A 15,952-nucleotide genomic window follows, 5' to 3' on the forward strand; every position below is an offset into this window, starting at 1 on the left:
TCAGCACATGGAGCCGGCGCTGAGCTCCAGGCCGGTGATCTGTGGCTGCTTCTCTGTTACAGTGACGGGACTCACAGCCGACCTTGTGCCGAGCCTCACCGTGAGCTCAGGGGTCAACGCTCAGACACGAAGCCACGGGCCTGTAGCCGGAGAGCATACTGGAGATCAGTGACGGGCTAATAAACACCACTTACATATTTATAGAGATTTGGGATCAACATGAATAATAATACTAATAATACTGATATTTTTCAGACAAAGAAAGATGATTCGTTTATATCTCCATACACTAATATTTAGGGATATAGAGACATCTTCATATTGAGTTGCTGCTCCTTTCCAACGATCCAAATATTAAAAATACAAAAGTCCTTTAAATCATGAAGACGACTGAGTAGAAGCGCTGATGGGTCTCTGTGGTCATCACATACAGCTGCTGGGTCTCTGTAGTCATCACATGCAGCTGCTGGGTCTCTGTAGTCATCACATATAGCTGCTGGGTCTCTGTCGTCATCACATACAGCTGCTGGGTCTCTGTGGTCATCACATGCAGCTGCTGGGTCTCTGTGGTCATCACATACAGCTGCTGGGTCTCTGTGGTCATCACATGCAGCTGCTGGGTCTCTGTGGTCATCACATACAGCTGCTGGGTCTCTGTGGTCATCACATATAGCTGCTGGGTCTCTGTGGTCATCACATACAGCTGCTGGGTCTCTGTTGTCATCACATATAGCTGCTGGGTCTCTGTCGTCATCACATACAGCTGCTGGGTCTCTGTGGTCATCACATGCAGCTGCTGGGTCTCTGTGGTCATCACATACAGCTGCTGGGTCTCTGTGGTCATCACATATAGCTGCTGGGTCTCTGTCGTCATCACATACAGCTGCTGGGTCTCTGTGGTCTTCACATACAGCTGCTGGGTCTCTGTGGTCATCACATACAGCTGCTGGGTCTCTGTGGTCATCACATACAGGTGCTCTGTGGATTCTTCCGGTGTATTGGGCTCATTCAGTCTTGTTCAGGGCTCATTGGATCGGTGGAATATGGTCTTAATGGTCTCTCCCTTAACAATAACCCACACTGTAGCGTCTGAACATTAAAATGCCTTTATTTTACATGGCAATACTTGTTTAAAATGACCAACACGTTGCAACCAACACAGGTCTTCATCAGGGTCACTGTGAGCGTTCAGCAGTAGCTTGCACACATATACTGTGTTATACTAATCAGGAGACCAATGAGCAAGACTATTGGTGGAAAAACAAGGAAATGACATCATCAATAGGGAGGAGGGAGGGTGGAAATAAAAGGAAGTGAAGGAAAGAGGAGATGAGAGTAGGAATGTCCAAAATTAACCGTTTAACCGTTAACCCACATTAAGCATTTTAACGCTATCGGTTAAAACGGTTAAAAGAAATGTTAATAATGAATTATAAAGCTGAGCGGCTCAGAGGAGCGGCTCGTCTCTTTAAGGAGAAAAGCTGGTCCACCTTAACAGTCCACCTTAAGAGGCAGAGCCGGAGTTACAGGAAGTCGGTCTCTCCGGCTCGCTCTAGCGGAGCGGAGGAGTTGTAGTTTCATAGCATTTATTCACCAACAAATAAACTGAACACTGCTACACCTACGATCACAACTAGAACGCCACCAACAACCTCACACTCAGCGCCAACACACACACGGTCTGTTGGACACTCACTAAAGTTACGCAGACTACGTGTGGCGGTGGCGGCGGCGGCGAGCACGAAGTCTCCGGCAACGCTAGAGCTGCTAACGTAGCACAAACACACACACTGTTTGTTGTCTCATCCCTATATCAGAGGTAAACATACAGGACTGAAATAAAGATAAATATGATGTAATGAGACTTTAAGTCAAGATGGACCCGATACTTTATTATGTAGGTCGACGCGTGATGAGTTCCTCCATATAGAACTAGAGTCTCTGCCTACAAACACATTGAGTACAAAATGACCCTCAATAATTCAATCTATTAAAATACAGCTGTCTATTATTCCTGAAGTGATATTCCATAAATATGTCGTCATTGTTGTCGAGAACGCCTGCAGAACCTGGCAACACAACGCTGCCATGAGAACGTCCTGCAGAACCTGGCAACACAACGCTGCCATGAGAACGTCCTGCAGAACCTGGCAACACAACGCTGCCATGAGAACGCCTGCAGAACCTGGCAACACAACGCTGCCATGAGAACGTCCTGCAGAACCTGGCAACACAACGCTGCCATGAGAACGCCTGCAGAACCTGGCAACACAACGCTGCCATGAGAACGTCCTGCAGAACCTGGCAACACAACGCTGCCATGAGAACGTCCTGCAGAACCTGGCAACACAACGCTGCCATGAGAACGCCTGCAGAACCTGGCAACACAACGCTGCCATGAGAACGTCCTGCAGAACCTGGCAACACAACGCTGCCATGAGAACGTCCTGCAGAACCTGGCAACACAACGCTGCCATGAGAACGCCTGCAGAACCTGGCAACACAACGCTGCCATGAGAACGTCCTGCAGAACCTGGCAACACAACGCTGCCATGAGAACGTCCTGCAGAACCTGGCAACACAACGCTGCCATGAGAACGCCTGCAGAACCTGGCAACACAACGCTGCCATGAGAACGTCCTGCAGAACCTGGCAACACAACGCTGCCATGAGAACGTCCTGCAGAACCTGGCAACACAACGCTGCCATCATAGCAGGATTCATACGTGGAAGCCATTAAAATATCACACTGTGTGTGTCGACCATGACTGCCTCCAAACGTTCCCCTCGCGGAAGGAACCAACTGTGCCCACGGCTGTAGCACGGCACGGCACGGCACACCCGCAGCCTCGTTCCTGTTCCATAAACCTTTGATTCTTTCTCCTCTTTGCTTCCCTTCTTCCTTCTTTACTCTCCCTTTCTCCTCTCCTCTGCTCTCCTCTCTCTGATTCCTTCTCTCTCTCTGATTCCTTCTCTCTCTGATTCCTTCTCTCCCTCTCTGCCAGCGCCTCACTCTGTGTGTCAGAGAGAGAGAGAGAGAGAGAGAGAGAGAGAGACCTGCTTTCTGCTGGCTCTGCATTATGAGAGGGAGATGGAGGCTGAGGAAAGAGAGAGAGAGAGAGAGAGAGGAGAGAGAGAGCTCTAGCAGCAGTGGAGCAGAGAGCTGGTGCCAGGAGGAGGAATGCAGCAGAGCATTATGAGAGCAGGATAGAGGTCCAGCTCCCTGAGAGAGAGACAGGAGGGAAGCTACATTCAGGAGATATATAATCTATCATATACGCACTTATTACTATTATTATTAATACCTGTTAATTAAATAATCAATACATCATCATCCAGCATCACATGTAACTGAACATCATCATCCAGCATCACATGTAACTGAACATCATCACCCAGCATCACATGTAACTGAACATCATCACCCAGCATCACATGTAACTGAACATCATCACCCAGCATCACATGGAACTGAACATCATCACCCAGCATCACATGTAACTGAACATCATCACCCAGCATCACATGGAACTGAACATCATCATCCAGCATCACATGTAACTGAACATCATCACCCAGCATCACATGTAACTGAACATCATCACCCAGCATCACATGTAACTGAACATCATCACCCAGCATCACATGTAACTGAACATCATCACCCAGCATCACATGGAACTGAACATCATCATCCAGCATCACATGGAACTGAACATCATCACCCAGCATCACATGTAACTGAACATCATCACCCAGCATCACATGTAACTGAACATCATCATCCAGCATCACATGGAACTGAACATCATCACCCAGCATCACATGTAACTGAACATCATCACCCAGCATCACATGGAACTGAACATCATCATCCAGCATCACATGTAACTGAACATCATCACCCAGCATCACATGTAACTGAACATCATCACCCAGCATCACATGTAACTGAACATCATCACCCAGCATCACATGTAACTGAACATCATCACCCAGCATCACATGTAACTGAACATCATCACCCAGCATCACATGTAACTGAACATCATCACCCAGCATCACATGTAACTGAACATCATCATCCAGCATCACATGGAACTGAACATCATCACCCAGCATCACATGGAACTGAACATCATCACCCAGCATCACATGGAACTGAACATCATCATCCAGCATCACATGTAACTGAACATCATCACCCAGCATCACATGTAACTGAACATCATCACCCAGCATCACATGTAACTGAACATCATCACCCAGCATCACATGTAACTGAACATCATCACCCAGCATCACATGTAACTGAACATCATCACCCAGCATCACATGTAACTGAACATCATCACCCAGCATCACATGGAACTGAACATCATCACCCAGCATCACATGGAACTGAACATCATCACCCAGCATCACATGTAACTGAACATCATCGCCCAGCATCACATGTAACTGAACATCATCACCCAGCATCACATGTAACTGAACATCATCATCCAGCATCACATGTAACTGAACATCATCATCCAGCATCACATGTAACTGAACATCATCACCCAGCATCACATGTAACTGAACATCATCACCCAGCATCACATGTAACTGAACATCATCACCCAGCATCACATGTAACTGAACATCATCACCCAGCATCACATGTAACTGAACATCATCACCCAGCATCACATGTAACTGAACATCATCACCCAGCATCACATGGAACTGAACATCATCACCCAGCATCACATGGAACTGAACATCATCACCCAGCATCACATGGAACTGAACATCATCACCCAGCATCACATGGAACTGAACATCATCACCCAGCATCACATGTAACTGAACATCATCATCCAGCATCACATGGAACTGAACATCATCACCCAGCATCACATGGAACTGAACATCATCACCCAGCATCACATGGAACTGAACATCATCACCCAGCATCACATGTAACTGAACATCATCATCCAGCATCACATGGAACTGAACATCATCACCCAGCATCACATGGAACTGAACATCATCATCCAGCATCACATGGAACTGAACATCATCACCCAGCATCACATGTAACTGAACATCATCACCCAGCATCACATGGAACTGAACATCATCATCCAGCATCACATGGAACTGAACATCATCATCCAGCATCACATGGAACTGAACATCATCACCCAGCATCACATGTAACTGAACATCATCACCCAGCATCACATGGAACTGAACATCATCACCCAGCATCACATGTAACTGAACATCATCACCCAGCATCACATGTAACTGAACATCATCACCCAGCATCACATGTAACTGAACATCATCACCCAGCATCACATGTAACTGAACATCATCATCCAGCATCACATGGAACTGAACATCATCATCCAGCATCACATGGAACTGAACATCATCACCCAGCATCACATGTAACTGAACATCATCACCCAGCATCACATGTAACTGAACATCATCACCCAGCATCACATGTAACTGAACATCATCACCCAGCATCACATGTAACTGAACATCATCACCCAGCATCACATGGAACTGAACATCATCATCCAGCATCACATGTAACTGAACATCATCACCCAGCATCACATGGAACTGAACATCATCACCCAGCATCACATGTAACTGAACATCATCACCCAGCATCACATGTAACTGAACATCATCACCCAGCATCACATGTAACTGAACATCATCACCCAGCATCACATGTAACTGAACATCATCACCCAGCATCACATGTAACTGAACATCATCACCCAGCATCACATGTAACTGAACATCATCACCCAGCATCACATGGAACTGAACATCATCATCCAGCATCACATGTAACTGAACATCATCATCCAGCATCACATGGAACTGAACATCATCACCCAGCATCACATGTAACTGAACATCATCACCCAGCATCACATGTAACTGAACATCATCACCCAGCATCACATGGAACTGAACATCATCACCCAGCATCACATGTAACTGAACATCATCATCCAGCATCACATGTAACTGAACATCATCACCCAGCATCACATGTAACTGAACAATGTGGAGCATTCATTATTAGAATATGAATAAAACCTGCAACATTATCCAGAAATCATGAAGGTCTATAAACACCTTTTAACCTCAGTAGATGGTCTCCTCCAGTACCTAGACCAGACCAGACCGGTCTCCTCCAGGACCTAGACCAGACCGGTCTACCTAGACCAGACCGGTCTATGGTAGGTTTAGGGGAGAGGAGGACAGATCCAGGGTTCATTATACGTCCTGGTTTTTAGGTCAGCCAGAGGCCAGACGTTGCTCTACACCTGCCTCTCTGCAGCGGGGGGGGGGAGGGCTCTGCCTGGCTGTGGAGCTATTTGTGGGGACAGATCTGAGTTTCTGTCCCTCTCTGTTGTCCTCACTGTTGTCCTCACTGTCCCTCTCTGTTGTCCTCACTGCCCCTCTCTGTTGTCCTCACTGTTGTCCTCACTGTCCCACTGTAATAATGTGATATATTCTAAATCACATCCACATGTTCACAGTCCAGATGTGCTCTCACATCTTTATAGTATTTATTATTTATTAAAGGGCTGTCAGAGTTAAAGCCATGTTCAAAGGGGTCCCTTGACCTCTGACCTTCAGATCAGTGAATGTAAATGGGTTCTATGGGTACCCACGAGTCTCCCCTTTACAGACATGCCCACTTTATGATAATCACATGCAGTTTGGGGCAAGTCATAGTCAAGTCAGCACACTGACACACTGACAGCTGTTGTTGCCTGTTGGGCTGCAGTTTGCCATGTTATGATTGGAGCATATTGTTTTATGCTAAATGCAGTGCCTGTGAGGGTTTCTGGATCAATATCTGTTATTGATCTGTGTTGTTCATTGATTTACAATAATAAATATATACATACATTTACATAAAGCAGCATATTTGTCCACTCCCATGTTGATAAGAGGATTAAATACTGGACTGATCTCCCTTTAAGGTTCATTTAGAGAGACAATCAATAAAAAGGTCACCAATTACTTAAAATCATTGTCATGTAATAGAAAATAGATTTAGAATGAATTCATTTAGATTTAGAGATGCTGTAGATTTCCTTCGTGCTTGAACTGTAAGACGAAGGACGGCTAAACGCAGCAACGATCATCTGGCCTGTAGGAAGCTTCCCTCCCAGCTAACGCTGACATTACAGACTGAGAGAGCAGCAAACCGGCACTGAGACACGTCCAACATGTACAATGATGTGTTTCACTGGGATGGGTCTGACACCTGGGAGAACACATGGTGACTTAGATTGATGTTGTGTTTGATTGGGATGGGTCTAACACCTGGGAGAACACATGGAGACTTAGATTGATGTTGTGTTTGATTGGGATGGGTCTAACACCTGGGAGAACACATGGAGACTTAGATTGATGTTGTGTTTAACTGGGATTGGTCTAACACCTGGGAGAATACATGGTGACTTAGATTGATGTTGTGTTTAACTGGGATTGGTCTAACACCTGGGAGAATACATGGTGACTTAGATTGATGTTGTGTTTGATTAGGATGGGTCTAACACCTGGGAGAATACATGGTGACTTAGATTGATGTTGTGTTTGATTAGGATGGGTCTAACACCTGGGAGAACACATGGTGACTTAGATTGATGTTGTGTTTGATTGAGATGGGTCTAACACCTGGGAGAACACATGGAGACTTACATTGATGTCGTGTTTTTGATCAACGCTGTGCAGCTCTAACAGTTGTCTCTCTCTTCTCCGTCTCCGTCTCCGTCTCCGTCTCCAGGAGGGTCAGGATCTGATCCAGGAGAAGCCGGAGCTGCGTTCGGTGGTTCAGCAGAAGCTGGAGGAGATCAGAGAGTGCTGGTCCGACCTGGAGAGCACCACCAAGGCCAAGGCCCGCCAGCTCTTCGAGAACAACAAGCCCGAGCCGGCGGTGAAGAGCTACTCGGACCTCGACCACCAGCTCTCCCACCTGGAGCGGCAGCCCCCCCAGCTGGAGCAGGCCCACCATCTGCCCACCTTCAACGAGCAGCTGCAGAAGTTCCAGGTGAGTCTCAGAGCTCTCCAGGTCTCTCCAGGTCTCTCCAGGGTCTCTCCAGGCCTCTCCAGGTCTCTCCAGGGTCTCTCCTGGTCTCTCCAGACCTCTCCAGGTCTCTCCAGGGTCTCTCCTGGTCTCTCCAGGCCTCTCCTGGTCTCTCCAGGGTCTCTCGAGGGTCTGATTGGCCACCGTGGCTCTGTGCCTCTCCCCTGTGACATATAGAGATGATTTCTACCTCCACAGCACCTTTGCCACCGTTTGTAGAACTGAAACCCTCTGATCTGCTTCCGACTAGGGATGTTCATCATTAACCGTTCAACCGTTAACCCACATTAAGCATTTTAACCGATTAACGCGGTTAAAACGGTTAAAAGAAATGTTAATAATGAATTATAAAGCTGAGCGGCTCAGAGGAGCGGCTCGTCTCTTTAAGGAGAAAAGCTGGTCCACCTTAACAGCCCACCTTAAGAGGCAGAGCCGGAGTTGCAGGATACAGGAAGTCGGCTCCGGTCTCTCCGGCTCGCTCTAGCGGAGCGGAGGAGTTGTAGTTTCATAGCATTTATTCACCGAACAAATAAACTGTCCACTGCTACACCTACGATCACAGCTAGAACGCCACCAACAACCTCACACTCACCGCCAACACACACACGGTCTGATGGACACTCACGAGCACGAAGCCTCCGGCAACGCTAGAGCTGCTAACGTAGCACAAACACACACACGGTCTGATGGACACTCGCTAAACAATGCTTGTTTGTCCTTAAAGTGAGGCGGTCCGTTACATCATAACCCTCAGACGTTCTGACAGGAGAACAGCTGATGTGCTGATGTCTGTCCGTCCCCCCCCCCCCTCCGCTGCAGGCCATGGAGTCTCAGATCGGCGACTTCTACAAGGACGTGGGAGAGCTGGGAAGCCTGCAGGGGGTCTGCCTCCCCCAGCGAGGGCCGACGGCAGGCGACAGGGAGGGCGGCGAGCAGTCGGGCGTGGTGGAGACGCGCATCGTACGCCTCATCGAGCCGCTGAAGGAGAGACGCCGCATCCTACTGGCCTCCAAAGAGATGCATCAAGTCGCCCAGGACCTGGAGGACGAGATAGTGAGTCCACAAAGCTCTCCATCCGCTCCTTCCAGATACGTCCTCCTCCTTAGACACGGTTTACAACAGCCGGCAGCGTCAGGGTGTTAGAAGGGCTGTGGTGTTATGGTATATATAACACCACAGCCCTTAACGTACTAACACCCGGCAGTACGTTAGAAGGGCTGTGGTGTTATGGTATATAATATATAGTACCACAGACCTTCTAACATACTGACACTGACGGGTGTTATAGACCTCCTGTACCCCCTAAAGACCTCCTGGACCCCCTATAGAAGCCTACAGCAGGTCTGTAGTGGGTCTCAGAGGGTTGATGCATCATGTAGTAGTTGTGTCCTCCCCGTCTTCTCCATGTCTGATATCCAGAACTCCACATCCATGTACACTGTTATGTTCTTATTAATATGATGAGGATGATGAGGATGAGGATGAGGATGATGATGATGATGGTGGTGATGAGGATGATGAGGATGAGGATGAGGATGATGATGATGATGATGATGATGATGATGAGGATGATGAGGATGAGGATGGTGATGAGGATGATGATAGTGATGATGGTGATGATGAGGATGAGGATGGTGATGATGGTGATGATGAGGATGATGATGGTGATGGTGGTGATGATGAGGATGATGAGGATGGTGATGATGGTGATGATGAGGATGATGGTGGTGATGATGGTGATGAGGATGAGGATGATGATGATGATGATGATAAGGATGATGATGATGGTGATGGTGATGATGATGATGATGATGATGAGGATGATGAGGATGATGAGGATGGTGATGAGGATGATGAGGATGGTGATGATGGTGATGATGAGGATGATGATGGTGATGATGGTGATGATGAGGATGATGAGGATGGTGATGATGATGATGATGAGGATGATGGTGGTGATGATGAGGATGAGGATGATGATGATGAGGATGGTGATGATGGTGATGATGATGATGATGAGGATGGTGATGAGGATGATGAGGATGAGGATGATGATGATGATGATAAGGATGATGATGATGGTGATGATGATGATGATGATGAGGATGATGAGGATGGTGATGAGGATGATGAGGATGGTGATGATGAGGATGATGAGGGTGATGATGGTGATGATGAGGATGAGGATGGTGATGATGATGGTGATGATGATGATGATGGTGATGATGAGGATGATGATGATGATGATGGTGAGGATGATGAGGATGATGATGGTGATGGTGGTGATGATGAGGATGATGATGGTGATGGTGGTGATGATGAGGATGATGATGATGAGGATGAGGATGATGATGGTGATGGTGGTGATGATGAGGATGATGATGGTGATGGTGGTGATGATGAGGATGATGATGGTGATGGTGGTGATGATGAGGATGATGATGATGAGGATGAGGATGGTGATGATGGTGATGATGAGGATGATGATGGTGATGATGAGGATGATGATGATGATGATGATGATGATGGTGATGATGGTGATGATGAGGATGATGATGGTGATGATGAGGATGATGATGATGAGGATGATGATGGTGATGATGGTGATGATGAGGATGATGATGAGGATGATGATGATGATGATGAGGATGATGAGGATGAGGATGGTGATGATGGTGATGATGAGGATGATGGTGGTGATGATGAGGATGATGATGATGAGGATGGTGATGATGATGAGGATGAGGATGATGGTGATGATGAGGATGATGAGGATGATGATGGTGATGATGAGGATGATGGTGGTGATGATGAGGATGATGATGATGAGGATGGTGATGATGATGAGGATGAGGATGATGAGGATGATGATGATGAGGATGAGGATGGTGATGATGATGAGGATGAGGATGGTGATGATGGTGATGATGAGGATGATGGTGGTGATGATGAGGATGATGATGATGAGGATGATGGTGATGATGAGGATGATGAGGATGATGATGGTGATGATGAGGATGATGATGATGAGGATGGTGATGAGGATGAGGATGAGGATGGTAATGATGGTGATGATGATGATGATGATGATGAGGATGATGAGGATGAGGATGGTGATGATGGTGATGATGAGGATGATGGTGGTGATGATGAGGATGATGATGATGAGGATGGTGATGATGATGAGGATGAGGATGATGAGGATGATGAGGATGATGATGGTGATGATGAGGATGATGATGATGATGATGAGGATGGTGATGAGGATGAGGATGAGGATGAGGATGGTGATGATGGTGATGATGATGATGATGATGATGATGATGATGATAAGGATGATGATGATGAGGAGGATGATGATGATGATGATGATAAGGATGATGATGATGGTGATGATGATGATGATGGTGATGATGAGGAGGATGATGATGATGAGGATGATGATGATGAGGATGATGATGATGGTGGTGATGATGAGGATGATGATGATGATGATGAGGATGGTGATGATGGTGATGATGATGATGAGGATGAGGATGGTGATGATGGTGATGATGATGATGATGAGGATGATGAGGATGATGATGATGATGTGCTGACCTGCCTGTGCTTCCTCTGTAGCTGTGGATCCAGGAGCGTCTCCCCGTGGCGTCCTGTAAGGATTATGGGACTACCCTGCAGAGCGTTCAGCAGCACGTGAAGAAGAACCAGGTAGGTATGAAAGAGGACGTGTGTCCGTGGTCAGCTGGACCGTGACCTAACCCCCCCCACCTTCTGATTGGTCCTTCAGACTCTCCAGAGGGAGCTGACGGGGCGGCGGGCTCGCGTGGAGGAGGTTCTGGACCGGGCGGGGATCATCGCGTCGCTGAGGACTCCAGAGGTGGAGTTTGTGCGTGAAGGGGCGGGGCACGTTCGCCAGCTGTGGGAGGTTCTGCAGCTGGAGACGGAGAGGAGGTGCGTGATGCTGGACGCCACGCTGCAGGCGCAGCAGTACTACGGCGAGGCGGCTAAAGTGGAGTCCTGGCTGTCGGGTCAGAAGCTCCATCTGGTGAATGAAGAGAGAGGAACGGTACGGTAGGACGGCCCGGCGGCTCATACGGGTGTTCCTCCCTCGGTCTACCTGACGTCCTCACGGTGTTCTGATGATGTGTTTCAGGACGAGGCCAGCACCCTGCAGCTGCTGAAGGCACACCTGGCTCTGGAGCAGACCGTGGAGACGTACGCAGAGACGGTCGGCATGCTGTCCCAGCAAAGCCAGCGTCTACAGGAACTAGCACACCCAGAAAGGTGAGCCTGACCCGCCGCCTCACGTGCACTCACATGCACTCACATGCACTCACAACGCGGCACATGTAGCGAAGGAGAAGAGGAGTTGAGCGTGTACAGGATGATATACTGTCATGTTGTCTTCTCTCCGTGTCCACCAGCCTGCAGCTCACCAAGCAGCAGTCCCACATCGACCGTCTGTACGTGTCTCTGAAGGACATGGTGGAGCACAGGAAGACCAAGCTGGAGCAGCAGTACTGGCTCTACCAGCTCAACAAGGACGTGGAGGAGTTAGAGAAGTGGATCACCGAGCGGGAGACGGTGGCCAGTTCCACCGAGCTGGGTCACGACCTGGAGGACGTCACGGTCAGTCCGTCAGCATCGCGCCCCTCTGACCACAGGAAGTCAGTAATAATAGGAAGACGTGAGAGAACACCAGGAGCTGTATCATCAAACGTCTCTCTGTGTGTTCCAGGTGCTTCAGGAGAGATTCACCAAGTTCGCCTCAGAGACCAACAGCGTGGGCCAGCAGCGGATGGAGCAGGTGAACAAGATGGTGAACGAGATGATCGACTGCGGCCACTCGGACGCCGCCACCATCGCCGAGTGGAAGGACGGCCTGAACGAGTCGTGGGCCGACCTCCTGGAGCTGATGGAGACCCGCAGACAGATGCTGGCGGCGTCGCACCAGCTGCACAAGTTCTTCACCGACTGCAAAGAGGTAACCGGTCCCAACCAGACTCCAGCCGCTGATATGATGTGTTGATATCATGACTCAGGTGTACCGTTGATATGATATATTGATAATATGAATATGAATATTCAGGTGTACCTGTGCGGTAGTCAGTCTGGCCGTGACATGCAGCTTGTATTTTGAAAGCGCCGGCTCTAACGCCGCCGCCGTCCTGTGTTGCAGGTGTTGGCTCAGATCGCGGGGAAGATGAAGCAGCTGCCAGAGGTGAGGGCGTGCCAAGCCAACATCACCAACCCAGCCACCCTGCAGAGACTCATGCACTCCTTCGAGCACGCCCTTCAGCTGCTCGTTGCACAGGCGAGTGATAGAGATAGAGAGATAGATATAGATATAGATATAGATATAGGTAGAGGTAGAGGTAGAGGTAGAGGTAGAGATAGAGATAGAGTGATGTGATTCTCTCTGAAGCCGTCATCAGTCACACGACGATGACGGCAGATCAACTTTACCAAACTTATGTTTTAGGATAAAACTGTCTGATTGGTCAGATCCACAGACTGAGCCGCCCTGACAGGCAACATACGCATATTTAAATATGTTTAATCCCTCCATCCTCCCTCCATCCATCCTGCCTCCATCCTGCCTCCATCCATCCTGCCTCCATCCTGCCTCCATCCTCCCTCCATCCTGCCTCCATCCTGCCTCCATCCTCCCTCCATCCTGCCTCCAGGTGAGGCAGCTGCAGGAGAACGCCGCCCAGCTGAGGACCATCTACGCCGGTGAGAAGGCGGAGGCCATCATGGTGAAGGAGCAGGAGGTGATGGAGGCGTGGAAGGAGCTGCTGAGCTCCTGCGAGGCCAGTCGGGTCCAGGTCACCTCGGTAACGGACAAGGTCCAGTTCTTCTCGGTGGTGCGTGAGAACCTGATGTGGATGGAAGGCATCATGGGACAGATAGGATGGGACGAGCCCAGGTAAGACACCTTCTTTACTCCTCTGTATCTAGATGTGCGGAAAACCCAGCAGTGGTTCTCAAAGTGGGGTCTGGGGACCCCCAGGGGTCCGTGGCATCCTGCCAGGGGGTCCGCCAAATAATTTGCTATAAATGATAAAATTGTGCAAATATGACATATTTTGCGTCAATAAAACGAGCATATTGAGTCTATTCATTAGCTTTGGGCCAATAGAAACTCTGATATGACTGATTCATGTCAATCTGTCATGAATCAGTCACCTCACTCAGGGCGCAACCAAACCCCCAGGAAGAGCGCCAGTCGTCGATCCCGACTTTGGTAGCGGCCAAACGGCGGTACTGCAACTTCTGTGTCCGTCACGGGATGCCATCGGGCCCAAAAAGGCTTTTTCCCATAGACTTCCATTGGGAAAGAGACGTCTGTAACTCAGAGGATCATTTATTCTGAGGTGAATCAACTCCCCGGTACGAACACTCTAATAGTCCTGCTTTAAATCATTAAAACACACTAACAGCTGAGTCCAGAGTTACTCTCTTCCTCCGTTCATGTGAATGAGATCCAGACCGATGCTGGAGCGCCAAGCCGTGACGACGGCGTGACCGAGTCATGTGACCGAGCGGACGCTACTGCTCCATGTAGCCCGATGGATGCAGAAGATCACTGGAAGATCCGGGACCTTTCCAGACGGAAGTGGAGCCGTTTAGGGTTCATGCTCCACTGAGACACTCTCATAGGAACGAACGGAGCCCCGCCTCCAACGCTGGATCCAGTTCTCTCTACACATCCACGGGTATAACTAACCGTTCCTGCTGCTTAGCTTAGCTTAGCTTAGCTTATTAGCCTGCTAGCTAGCTGTCGAGCATGGAGGAATATTTGAGTCGGTCCACATCGTCAAGTGACGTCAAGCCCAGACGAGCTAAATACAGAAAATATGACGACGGTTCTATCGAGCGTCAGCGACGGGAGACTAAAATGTTTCTTCGGCTGCCGGCGAACGAAGTCATGAAGCCGGCCGAGCTAAAGTAATCTGATTACAAAGCACCCAGAATATCAGGACATGATTGAAACTGAGATGTGTTTCTGTTCATCACTCTCCAACAGGTCTGAAGTATTCAGGTGGAAGCGTTTTAGAATAGGTCTAACGGCCTCTGAGAGTCCAGATGGTAGTCAGCATGATGCGTAATCAGTGTTCCGGTTATGGGGGGGGGGGGGGTCCCTGGCCCCAGAAGGGTTGAGGATCTCTGGTATACAGCATGTGGTCCAGGTTCAGGAGGTTTAGGAGCTGCATTCTGTGCTTCAGTGTTCAGTATTCAGTCTCTGTGGTCTCGTGCCGTCCCCGGAGACACGCTGTCATTACTGAATTAGGCTGCCGTGCCACCTTGACCTGATTTAACATGACATCTCTTCTATGATGTAATGAAGGTTAAACGTTTGACACTGTAATCACTGCCAGTATTTGTCCTTTTACACAACCAGGTCCACGGTGCAATGAGCTCGCAGCGCATGAACGTACACACTGTGGGAGTGGTAGAGATATAGATGAAGACAGATGTGCATGTCTCGTATCGGGCCGAGTTGATTAATTGATTCGTGAATCAACAGAAAAAGCTAATATTTGAATAATTGGTTCATTGTTTTAAAGACATTCTGTTGTTCCAGTTTCTCAGTCGTGTCTGATGTGATCGTGAACTGAATCTCTTTCAACTGATGACTGGACAAAACAAGACATTTAAAGACATCACCTCGGGCTTTAGGAAGTTGTGATTTTGTAGATGATTCATTGAGACGATATCCGACAGATCAATAAATAATTGAAATAATGATCATCTACTTCCATAACTGGTCGGTCTGTGGCTTATCTTTTAATCGATTAATTGTTTAGTTTATAGGAT

General features: G+C 48.3%; 1 protein-coding gene across 2 annotated transcripts in view; it reads left to right on the top strand.

Moving 5' to 3' along the window:
- Window positions 1–15,952, top strand: part of sptbn4a (spectrin, beta, non-erythrocytic 4a) — a 42,410-nt gene that overhangs the window by 18,134 nt on the left and 8,324 nt on the right. For both annotated transcript variants that reach the window (XM_074610796.1, XM_074610797.1), the window contains 9 exons: window positions 7,829–8,092; window positions 8,948–9,181; window positions 11,750–11,839; window positions 11,919–12,197; window positions 12,285–12,415; window positions 12,556–12,760; window positions 12,870–13,115; window positions 13,311–13,445; window positions 13,819–14,060. In XM_074610796.1, coding sequence (XP_074466897.1) covers window positions 7,829–8,092; window positions 8,948–9,181; window positions 11,750–11,839; window positions 11,919–12,197; window positions 12,285–12,415; window positions 12,556–12,760; window positions 12,870–13,115; window positions 13,311–13,445; window positions 13,819–14,060 — 1,826 coding nt within the window. The remainder of the gene's footprint in view (window positions 1–7,828; window positions 8,093–8,947; window positions 9,182–11,749; window positions 11,840–11,918; window positions 12,198–12,284; window positions 12,416–12,555; window positions 12,761–12,869; window positions 13,116–13,310; window positions 13,446–13,818; window positions 14,061–15,952) is intronic.

This window comes from Sebastes fasciatus, chromosome 16, assembly GCF_043250625.1.
Source record: "Sebastes fasciatus isolate fSebFas1 chromosome 16, fSebFas1.pri, whole genome shotgun sequence".
NCBI lineage: Eukaryota > Metazoa > Chordata > Actinopteri > Perciformes > Sebastidae > Sebastes > Sebastes fasciatus.